The following is an 11,848-nucleotide window of genomic DNA, read 5'->3' on the forward strand; positions in this document are numbered from 1 at the left end:
AAAGGTTGAATGTTTCCTCTCATATGTGGAAGCTAGAGTAAAAGAAAGGAAAGGAGGAGGAGAGAAGAGGATATCAAAGATCTTCCATCAGTAGTGTAGGAGATAGAGAGGCAGAGTGAAAGGATGGGACAGGGGAGGTAAAGCAGAATGAATTCTTAAAAAGTTATGTTATGTCCATATGTAAATATACCACAGGAAACTTCATCATTATGTAAAAAGAACCCATCAAATGTGAATAAATAGACAAGTGAAAGGAAGTCTAGCAGAGTAGAGGAAGGAGAACAGGGGAGGGGAGGGAGCATAGGAGGGACAAGAGGGAGGGAAGGTGTGTGGGGGTCACACATTCCATGCATGTATGATTTTATCAGGATGGACCCAACTACCATGTATAACTACAAAGCACTAATAAAAAAGAGAATGAATTACATGTAATTAAGAAAAATGTTTGCTCATATTTATTGAGGGACGTTAGATTAACATTAAAGGAAACATTAAAGAATTTGATACCAGAGACAGGTTTTTGTCTGTGCAAAAGATGTGAATAAAAACATTGTCAAGACCAATGTATAAAAGAATATGTCTGTACACAATTTCTTTTAAATGCTTTTCCTGAATATTCTAGAATTTTCAGTCTGGGCATATTTCAGTGTTATTAGTTTATTCTGAGAAAACAGATATTATAAAGGGACTTTGTAAAAGTAGAGGAAGGATCTCATTGTCCTCAAAATGGTTTTACTTACTTATTTATATTTGGGGTATTAAGGGGATCAAACCCAGGGCCTTGCATATGCTAGGCAAGCACTGAAATTGGGTTTTAGAGGGTATCTACTATGTGAAGCCCTCTGAGTCTGTCAAGATGAAGCTGTATTGACTTTATAGGCAGTTTTTTTAGTCTCTCATGGAAATTTGCGTTTCTTAGGGTATAAACTGATTAAAACACATTCCATAATTTCCATCTTAATTCAATCTACATTTTCATATTTGAAATTTAAATTCTCATTCCCATATCTTCTAGGACAGATTACCATTAAACAAGCTTTATTATCAAAAGAATCCTATGCGATTTATTACTAAATAGCTATTCTCAAAGAACCTTTCCTCCCTAAATGAGATCACAAAGTATGTAGGGTTCTGGGTGTGAGGAGGTTTGAGTTTACCCCATCAGCTTCTGCAGTTTATTTTTACATCGAGTCTCACACTCGTTTGTATAGGGAAATTGTTTTTGTTTTTGGAAAAATTTCAACCAAGAACAAAACTAAAATCTAGAGCGAGGATAAGCCAGGAATGCAGGTATTCTGAGGGGGAATGTTGGCCTCAGCCCGTCTTCTTCATCACTGGAGCTGGTGGAGTTGAAAACATATTTTTTCTGTGAAGCAAAAACAAACCCAAAAAGTCATGCTTAGAGAAACACACACCAGAAATGACAGCTTTCCCCTGGAGATATCAAATAAGGAGTATCATACATACTGGTTTTTAATTTAGTTTACTGAACTGCTGGGATGAGTTTATTCTATCTGATAAGTAGAAGTAGAAAAAAGAAAGTTTTTTTTTTTTTTTCAAATTTAAAATCATCCTCATTTTGACTGCCTGGGAAAGGGAGATATTTCAGTACAAATGGGAATCTGAAAACCCTTGATATGTATGACTTACTTCCGTAAATGTCTTATTACTCTTTGGATCCATTTGCTTTGAGGGTTCACACATATAACTGACTTATTCTTCAGCCGGATTCTGGGGGAAAATAAAAATAAGACTGTTACATTTTAGTTAATCATGCATTTTTAATAATGAAGAGTTGGGTATGAAAATAATTATTCATAGGTGAACCACCTAGCTGGGTGGTTTTGGATCTGAAAAGGTGATTTGTGGCATGAGACCTGAGGAATCAGAAACAACCATTTGTAGACCACTATGTGAGAGCTCATGGAGCTGAATCCAAAGCTGACAGACTCTCCCATGTCAGAGGTTAGTGTTTTGTTGATAACCTTTACCTGAATTGGAGAAGGACCAAATAGACTCCAAGGTTGTCTCACTTCTAAAGTGATATCACAGTATCTTTAAAATGTGCTTGTTCATTGAATGGGGGAGAACAATATAGGCTATAGAAAACACTCTTGAGGACCTTTTATCTGAAAAAAATTAATAAAATTTAACATAGATGAGGTTAAAGAGCAGCTTGCTCTGAGTGATGTTTTGCCAGCTAACTAGGCTTTCCTTGCTCTAAGAAATTAAGCAATGACAAAAGCAGTGATGACAGTTAATGACGTTATCAAATAATAGACTCACAATATGCCACACATTACCTGCTTAGCAGGTAACATGGGTTATCTCAATTCATCTCACAAAACGTTATGCTAGCCAGGCCTGGTGGTGCACACCTGTAATCCCAGCGGCTTGGGAGGCTGAAGAAGGAGGATTGTGAGTTCAAAACCAGCCTCAGCGACATGAGGCACTAAGCAACTCAGTGAGACCCTGTCTCTAAATAAAATACAAAATAAGACCTAGATGTGGCTCAGTGGTTGAGTGCCCGCAAGTTCAATCCCCGTTATCCAAAAAAACAACAAACAAAAACCACAAATTACACTGGAGGAATTATTATATTATTTCTTCACCTGATGAGAAATTTGAGGCTTAGAGAATTCACATAATCTTGTCCAAGATTGCACAGCAAATACACGATTGAACAAAACTCAAAGGAAGATTATCTGATTTTCAGAGCCTACACTTTTAGCCACTGCTTCCCATGAACATGATTTGAATAGTTATTAAGTACAAGACAAAGTTAAAGGCTTTACATGTAATGGAAAAATGAGATCTCCCAGGAGACAGAAAATAAGTAAAACAACTTCTCGATGTGTCAATTGTCTTAGCTATAAACTTATATAGCAAGGATCCATCTATCCAACTTTGAAACTCCACTGTTGTAGGTGAATCTTGTGGAAGTCAGTAGTCATGGAACAGGTGGGTTCTCAGATAGCATCTTCCAATGTGGTTTCTGAGTTCATGATGGAAAAATAGATTTTTAATCATCTTGTATTTTCACCCGACTGGTATGAGTTTCTCATAATAATTTGCAATTTTTATTTCTATATCTGGTTAAAATTCAGATATGCAGATTTTCATGAGCGGACATGCAAATTTGTCATTTCAAAATGATTGAGCGTAAAGCAGAGAAAATTAGGGTGATTACTTTGGTTGAAAGGTGAGAGACTTGAGTCGTGCCTGATGACATATAATAAAAACCAAGGAGTTCTATTTTTCCATGCAGCTTGGGGAACTGCCCCAAACACTTCATGGCTAGATTTCACATCTTTGAGTTTGAGGGCAATAATTGTGGTTTAATGAAAACTTTCATTGGTGAAGACTTTAATGAAAGCATAATGGTTTTGTCGTTGTTGTTTAATTATTTGTTTTGACACAGGCTTTCTCTATGTTGCCTAGGCTGGCCTCAAATTCCTGAGCTCAAGTGATCCTTCTGCCTCAGCCCACCAAGTGTACGGGACTATGCATTATAGTATAGGGATGCACTATTGCACCAGGAGTGGAAAGCCTTTTTGTTGAAAAATTTCCACATGCATTTTTTGTTTGTTTGTTCATTACTGGGAATTGAACTCAGGGGCATTTGACCACCGCCACATCCCTGTACCTATTTTGTATTTTATTTAGAGAAAGGGTCTCACTGTGTTGCTTAGTGCCTCACTTTTGCTGAGGCTGCTTTGAACTCATGATCCTCCTGCCTCAGTCTCCCAAGACTCTAGGATACAGGTGTCTGCTACCATGCCTAGCTCCATGGTGCATTTTTGATGGCCTGTATTTCTTTTATTCAAGTTGGATAAAACTCTGATTCCAGGCCCAAAGTACACATAACTAAACTGGACAAACAGAAAGTAGCTGCTCACAAACATTCCAAAGACCTGAAGAAACTCCTTGGGAAGAGCTACCAATAAAATGTCAGATAGATCCTGAGAATGATCTTATCTCTACTGCATACTTCAAGATGCTGTGAAGAAGAGACTTTGGATGGGAGTGAATGTGGTTGTGGTCCTGACTCCTTCATTTTTTAATGGTGTGCCTCATGCAGGCAGTTAACTTTGCTAAGCCTCTGTTTCTGTATCCGTAAAGGCGTTGACAGTAATAGACATGCCTGAATGAAGTAGTTAAAGGAATAAAATGGGTGGATATAAAACACTTAGTTCAGGGCTTCTGCAAAATACCTAAATATTTCCAAATTTTATTATTTCAGAATTTTTAGCCATATTCAACTAAATCTCTTTTAGGATTCTAGTTGTATAGTAACATTTGATCTGATTTTAATTAGGAGAAAGGGATTTTATATTTATATATAAATATAAATATATGTATATAATATATATGTCTACATATATAACTTACATGATTTGTTTGTTTGGACAACCATTCCCAGGAGGTACAATTTGAAGCTGACCAATTTGGGCTGGGTGGATAAAGTCTGAGGTCTCTCGGACACAGCTACACTTCAAGTTTGTGTTATAGGCTTCCAGAACACCTGTCAACACAGAATCGGCTATTGAAATTCCTTTGACACATAATGCAGACCTATAACTTAATCACCAATCTTTCGTACTGTGCATTTGAGGATTTAAAAATTTTCAAGACAGTGCTTCTACTCATGTATGTGTTTAGTTTATATATCTCTGTCTTGACTTATTTTCAAATGTTTTCCACCAAAACCCTAAAAATAAGATTAGCTTTTAAAAAACACAACATTTAATTTGTGGTAGCATTATATTGGTACTCAGGTGATCCTCCATATAATAAAATTTGAGTACTGCCACTGTAGGGACATACAACTGAGTTATATTTAATGCTATATAAAAATCAACTGATTTTTTACTCCCAACACAAAAACAGAGAACATGATCTAGTTATGAAGTTGCAGAAGCAATAACATACTATAACAAAGTTCTCCCTCTTATACTCCCACACCCTCCCTGCCTCCGAGATGTCACAAAAGATGATTTTTTTTGTTTACTTAATATGTTCATCTTCTATCTCCATCGCAAATCATTACCAAAGTCAATAATAAAAATTCAAGATTTTTATTCAACAACAAAAGTATTAGATATCTTTACAAGTAAATCATGCATTTTAGTGAAAGCTAAGCTTTTTCAAAAAAAAGAATTTATCAAATTCTCTTAATCCAGAGTACCCACCACCATGCTTAACATACACTTATAAATAAAAGTGCCCAACCTTCAGGCATTCACAAGTTAGTGTGGGAAACAAGTACATAACACCCACATAAGGTGGTTTTATACCTAAGCTCTCTACAGCATCCTGGGAACAGAGGACTTAAGTCATAGCTAACTTTGCCAGGATCAATGGGAAAGCTTCCTGGAGAAGTAGAGAAATAAGATTTTTGGTGAGTGAAAATAACATGTGTAACAAAATAAAAATGGGGCAAAACCCACCCCTCTGTATTTTAAGAATAAAAATGTGTCCACTAAAGTTGAGCAGTGTTTCTTTCTGCATATGCATTCATTCCTTCAGTCATATAAAAACTCACTACTTCATCTGGATACTACCTATTCACACAGAAATACCAGTCCCAGTTAGATTTGGAACTCTCCCTGATGTATTTACAATGGCTGGTGTTAAAGCTAATCATATGGAATTGAATTGGGAATATTCAATGCAGGAGACCAGTTAGCATCAGTAACATTTAGACCCTATAAAGAGTTTGGTGAGAAAGGTTAGCATTGAAAGGCAGAAAAAAAAGAAAAGGATTAAGATAGCAGGAGCTTATCTGACAAAGACCAGGGCTATACAAATAATATAAGTCACAGGAACACTGAAGTCCAGTATGTCCTTTTATAAATAAAAATCTCAACAATATAAATGCTTCTAGTTTCTAACAGATAAGTCCTTAGGCACTTTAATAAATCTAGAAGCAACTGAGCAGTTTTCCCCTTTAGTCAGATATTCTCTCAGTTTTTAATTGGGGGGGGGGGGGAAGACTCAAAGGGATGAAGACCATTTCTGTTCAAAGCATAGTGAAAACATAAGTGAAAGTTCTCACCATGGACTGGAGAGAGGCTGCTGACCAGCAGCGTCAGAAGCAGAGCTGCCGAGATGAGCCTCATCCTGCCTGGAGGTGGAGTTCAGACTTCAGCTGTGAGTCCAAGCTGTGGGTTTGCAGCAGAAGCCTACTATTTATTTATACCAGTAGGGACCCTCCCACTGCCTTGTCTCCAGTAGGTCAGCTGTATCATCAGTTTTCAAAATCCCCAAATATTGCTGAGCTTGCTTTTAAAGAAAAAAAAATTCCTTTTGCAAACTTTAAGAGTTTGCTTCAGAATCCTTTTAGTAGAATAAAATATTTCCAGAAAATGTAGACTAAACACACCAGGGATGCTCCTGAGTTTTAAGGGTGGTCAGAGAAGAAAAGATACCAATTCAAAGGCTCTAAGGTATGCTCTTTGGGATCACTGTGGGCGATTGTAGCTTCGATCCTACAATTGCCCCTCAGTGAAGTGTCAGTCAAATTCTCGATGGTATTTAAATGTAATCTTCATAACATTGGGAACTCAGTCGATCATATTGTTTTATCCCCAGCACCTGCAAGAAAGCCTAATTCTTGGTGGGTACTCAGTAATTATTTATAATGAATGCTTCCTTATATACAGATTCCTTTGTTGATTATGTTACAGATTTTTTTTCTGCCAAACTTTCCTGGCTCTTCATGCTACTCTCTGATATGTGATTATTGTAATTATTGATATATGTAATCTGACCATCATGAAAATCTTGAAAGGGCACAATATGTGTTCTCTCCTTGGTGTGCCTGTGTCTTGATGAAGGGAGGGAGATAAGAACTTTGAGAAAGAGCTTCTTTCTGGCTGTAGTGGGCAAATTATTGAGTTGAGAATGATGTACCGGGCTGGGGAGATAGCTCAGTTGGGTAGAGTGCTTGCCTGGCAAGCACAAGGCCCTGGGTTCAATCCCCAGCATCACACACTCAAAAAAAGAGAAGCATGTACCAAGGTGTTGTTGGAACTACACTAGGTGGAACTTGAAGGCATTATGTTAAGTGAAATAGGCAAGACTCAGAAAGTCAAGGGCCATATATTGGAAGCTAGAGGAAAATGGAAAGAAGGGTATGGGGGATCTCATAAAAATAAAAGGGAGACAAGTAGAGTAGAGGAATGGACCATGGGAGGGCAGAAGGGAGGGAAAGGGAAGCACTGAGGAATTAAATGGACCAAGTTATGTTATGTGCAGGTGTAGATGTTACAAGAATCCCACTATTAAGTATAATTATAAAGCACCAATAAAAAAATAACTTAGTAGGTATTGATTCTTGCATTATAGACTGTTCAACCTCAGCATTTGTAAAGTTTAGTTTTGATCCTACCACAAGGCATATGGAGACAAATATCCCATAGCCTTAACTCATTTGTTAGAAGTTCTTTGATTAAAAAAACAAAAATGGATGTGAAAAATGGCCAGTCTGGTCTAGAGTATCACTGAACTGCCCTGGGAATGGACAAGTGTGGATGTATCACACCAGACCCACTGGAACCACTGAAAAATCAGAGGTTAGGTTTCCTGGTGTGATGTCCTGAACAATTTGGTTTTGCTGGTCAATTAGCACTGAGGATGTTTAGTGACCTAGGTGTCCTGGTATGTATAGGGTGTGCAATGCCACACAGCCTTCATACAACAAGCAGCTCTGCAGCTGACCTGAATGGCTGCAGTGATACAGAATTTAGTCTTGACACAGCCTGTGCCACTGTTTGGCAGTCTGGTCATCAGAGGGTTTCTCCTTACATATATGTGAAAGCTGCTTCTCTAGTAGTCTGTCATTTTGTCCTAATTCAGCCTTTTATCACCACATGAAACAATTCTAAATGCTCTTTAGAGCACTCCAAATACTTGAAATCAGGGTGTGTCAGTGGGTTCTCTGTGAAATAGATGCCGAGATGTGGAGTAAAAGAAATTTATACAATGATTCCTGAGATGATCAAAGAGGGAAGGAGGCAGAATTAGGCAGTGCCAGTCTCCGATTGCAACGCTCATTTGACAAATTCTGTGACAACTCACTAGAGAGCTCCAGAGGAAAGACCATCTATTACGGGTGCCCTGTAATGGTCAGAAATGTCCAGACCCTGTGACATCTGCCATGCTCTGTCATTGTTTAGACCTCTTCAGGAATAGCAGGGTCTCTCATGAGGGGCTGAAGCATGTTCTGAGGGGGCTAAGACTGAGAGGCTGTCAATTACATGCATTCCTTGCAAGTGGCCGGCATGTTATTTAGTGGGGATCTGAGCAGTGCACCTCTCTAGCTGTTGCACAGGGATAGAAACCAGAGGTTAAAAGCAAAAAGTATGGGGTCAAAGATTTTGGACGGGTCACTTAATTTCTCTATCCCTCATGTTATCAGTTTTCACATGGTGATAATACTAATTTTAAAGGCTTGTTTGGAGAATGAAATCACCTAACGTGAGTATTTGGCAGTGTTGGCACATGGAATGTACTCAATAGATAGCCTGTCTATCCATCTATTCCCCCACCCACCCACCTACCCACCCATCTGTTCATCCATCAAGACTTAGGTTTTATGAATTTTGAAAGCTCATATGTACACACTTCAACAATAATTACTCCTATTTATCTGATGCGCCTTCAGCACTTTAGTTTATCTTTTTGAAGGCTGATGATCTTTTTGTTTTTCATAAATCATGACTACCCTTCCTTTTGCCTGACCATCACCCTTTCTGACTTACAGCCACACACACACATCCCTGAATGCTGTACTACCTTAAGTGTGGTTTTGCCAGTAAAAAGAAGAGGAGGTTAATTACCTCTTTTGTCCTAGGCACTATTCTTCTATTAATGTATTCCTGGACTAAATCACATTGCTTTGATCACTTATGTTGAGAAGATAGGCAATAAACATGTTTCTTTTCAAAATGGTAAGTTTCTGGAAATGTCTAATTTATGTCACTCTTGTGCAATTTGATCTTGGGATACAAGTGTAGGTGCCTTTACATTTGTGTCTCTTATCAGTGAAAAATAACTCCCTGTCAGATCAAAAATGAGTGATGCTGATAATGACCTGAAGACAATAGGGAAAAGGTACTTGAAAGAGCTCTGAATAAATGGAGAATATTCCTAACTGGTTTTAGTTAAAATAGGGCCATCAGGCCAAAGAACTAATTCCAGAGAAATCCTAAAATCTGATTTTTAGTCTCTTTAATGTCCAGAATTCTGTATTTAGCTTATGCTGATTAAAGAAGTCTTATGCTTTTGTGGCAGGTGGTTGGTCAGCTCTCTATTAAGCCAGATGATTCTAAAAGTTTCAAGTGGGAAACTCCATACTATCTGTAATAGAGATATGAATTTCAAAAACTTCGAAGTCAAAAAGGAAAAAAGTGCTTGAACCAACATATTTAGGACCAAATGTAAGCACTTTACTATAAAAATAGCTTTTATAGATAGCTTTGTTTAGGAACAAAAACAGAAGAAAACGGGGGGAAATGAGAAAATTATGGGAAGGTCCTTTTCCTTGGCTTTGGAATACAACCAGATTTTCTCTACAGATTCAAGGAAAATACTAGTTTAGTACCTTGGACCTCGAACTGTGGTCCAAAGACTGGCATCATCAGCTTCATTTGAGTAAAGCTAGTTGACAAGGCAGACTCCCAGGTCCTGCCATTTAGCAGTGTTTCCAGGTGATCTGAACGCACCTTGAAGTCTGAGAAGCATGATCCTTGCAGACCACAAGCTGTCCTGTATCTATGACCCATTTGCATATTCAGATGCTCTTCAGATACACATCTGGTTAAGTCACTCCTCAGAATATGATGCACAGATACCTCGGTGAAAGTAAACAGGGCAGATGTGTTTCCTGACACCCAAATGCAGAGCAATGACAACAAAAAGGCATTTTTCATTTTCTTGAGAGAGAAAAATGAAATGTCACTAAAATAATGAGATGGCACAGCCAACCAAAGTATCTTCCAGTCTAGGTGTTTATGATAGCCAGCTTTTCATTCCTGTGACCAAAATACCCGACAAGGACAACTTAGAGAAGGATCTATTTATTTTGGCTCATGGTTTTAGAGGTTCAGTCCATGCTGGGCCTACTCCAATGCTCTGGACCTGGAGGTGAGGCAGAACATCAGGGCAGAAGGGGGTGGCAGAGGATGCTCAATTCATGACAATCAGGAAGGTGGGAGGGACCACAGGAAACACGAACCCTTTCAGAGCACACCCCCAGTGTCCTACCTCCTGCAGCCGTGCTCCACCTGCCTTCAGTTACCACCCAGTTCATTCACACTAGGACAGATTGATTTGGTTACAGCTCTCACAATCCAATTGTTTTATCTCTGAACTCTTAGGGGACACCTCATATCCAACCATAATAGTAACCAATACACATTGAACAGAAAGTCCATGCTAGAGTTTTAAAATGATTAAAGAGAAAATCCTTATAACATCCTGTTTTTGTGTTACTGAGGATTGAATCCAGGGGCACTCTACTTCTGAACTATATCCCCAGGCCTTTTCATTTTATTATTTTGAGATGGGATCTCACTGAAATTTTGAGCCCCACCTGATTTGGGGATCCTCCTGCCTCAGACTCCAGAGTTGCTGGGATTATAGGTATATACCACCATGCTGGGAAAAAACCTTACACTTCTTAAGTAGTTTGTAAAATACTAAGAAAAAATATCACTGAAAAAATTGAGAACATTTTCTCTTATGCCACTCAGCTCAACTGGAAAGCAGAAACCACTCTCTTCTGTTTCTGTTTCTCTCTTCTCTTTCTGCTTTACCTGCTGAATATCTGATACCTACTTCCTTCCACATACCTTCCAGCACAACAGCAAAGCATTCTAATCTGGTGCAGAGAGCTCAGGCCCTGCAGCCATTTTGTCTGGGTTTGCACCCTGCTTCCAATACTTGACTTGTTGCCTTCCTGAGTTACAGTTCCTATTGTGACAAAGACCACAGGATTAGAGTCAGTGACAGCATCTCAAATAGTTGTGTAGGTTCCATTTCAGTGCTTAGAAGGTACTTTATTCAGTCCTTGGACAAATATCAAACACTCAATAAGAGATACATTTTTTAACTTTGTGGAAAAACAAACATTTAAAATTCATGAAGCACCTATGGTTGAGTTTGTGTGTTGAATTCCTAACACAAATTAAAAATGTCACATAGGTCTCCATTGTACACATTCATGATTGCTTGGTCCTCTGGTCAAAGAACTGTTCCCCTCTGAGACTGATCACCCACTCTATTTTCTATTTTTACTCACTTTCCCAGAAGTGACTTGCAGAGGTTCGTATTATTACAAAGGTACTGCAATTTTACAAAGAGACGTTTTATTTTTTGGTCATCATTTTCTTACTTTTAGTTATTTTAAAGCAGCTATATTGAAGTAGAATTGAGGTATAAAGAACGGCACGTGCTGAATGTGCACCACTGGACGAGTTGGGGCATATGAGAGCTCTGTACTTTGGCCATCATTTTCCTCTGGACCAAGCAGCTTTCAACAGCCTATTATTTGTCACACGATGGTTTCCAGAACTCTACCTGTGGAATAGTCATTTTAAAAGGTAATTAAAGCCATATTTCAAGTGTCATTCCAATTCAATTCAAATGCAGTGAATCTCACAGAAATATTGCTTGCCTAAAGACTGAGTAAAATGTCAAAGCCATCACCTAGTAGAGTGTAATGTCCCAGGAGACTGCTAGGTGGCAGCGTTACTTACAAAAGCAGTTTTCAGGGAGGAGCTAATTCTGTCTTCACATAAAGGCTCTTGGGTGCTGACAAGAGCATTGTACATTATTTCCATAT

General features: G+C 38.4%; 1 protein-coding gene across 1 annotated transcript; it reads right to left on the bottom strand.

Annotated features, from left to right (window-relative positions):
• Positions 1 to 1,187: 1,187 nt before the first annotated feature.
• CXCL13 (C-X-C motif chemokine ligand 13) lies at positions 1,188 to 6,164 on the bottom strand. Its single transcript, XM_079154528.1, has 4 exons — positions 6,059 to 6,164; positions 4,393 to 4,525; positions 1,651 to 1,731; positions 1,188 to 1,366 (listed from the first exon to the last, which is right to left on the bottom strand). The coding sequence occupies exons 1-4, from the start codon at positions 6,120 to 6,122 to the stop codon at positions 1,315 to 1,317; spliced, it is 330 nt and encodes a 109-aa protein (XP_079010654.1). The 5' UTR covers positions 6,123 to 6,164; the 3' UTR covers positions 1,188 to 1,314.
• Positions 6,165 to 11,848: the final 5,684 nt, after the last annotated feature.

The sequence above is a fragment of the Sciurus vulgaris genome, assembly GCF_902686455.1.
Source record: "Sciurus vulgaris genome assembly, chromosome: 9".
NCBI classification, from domain to species: domain Eukaryota; kingdom Metazoa; phylum Chordata; class Mammalia; order Rodentia; family Sciuridae; genus Sciurus; species Sciurus vulgaris.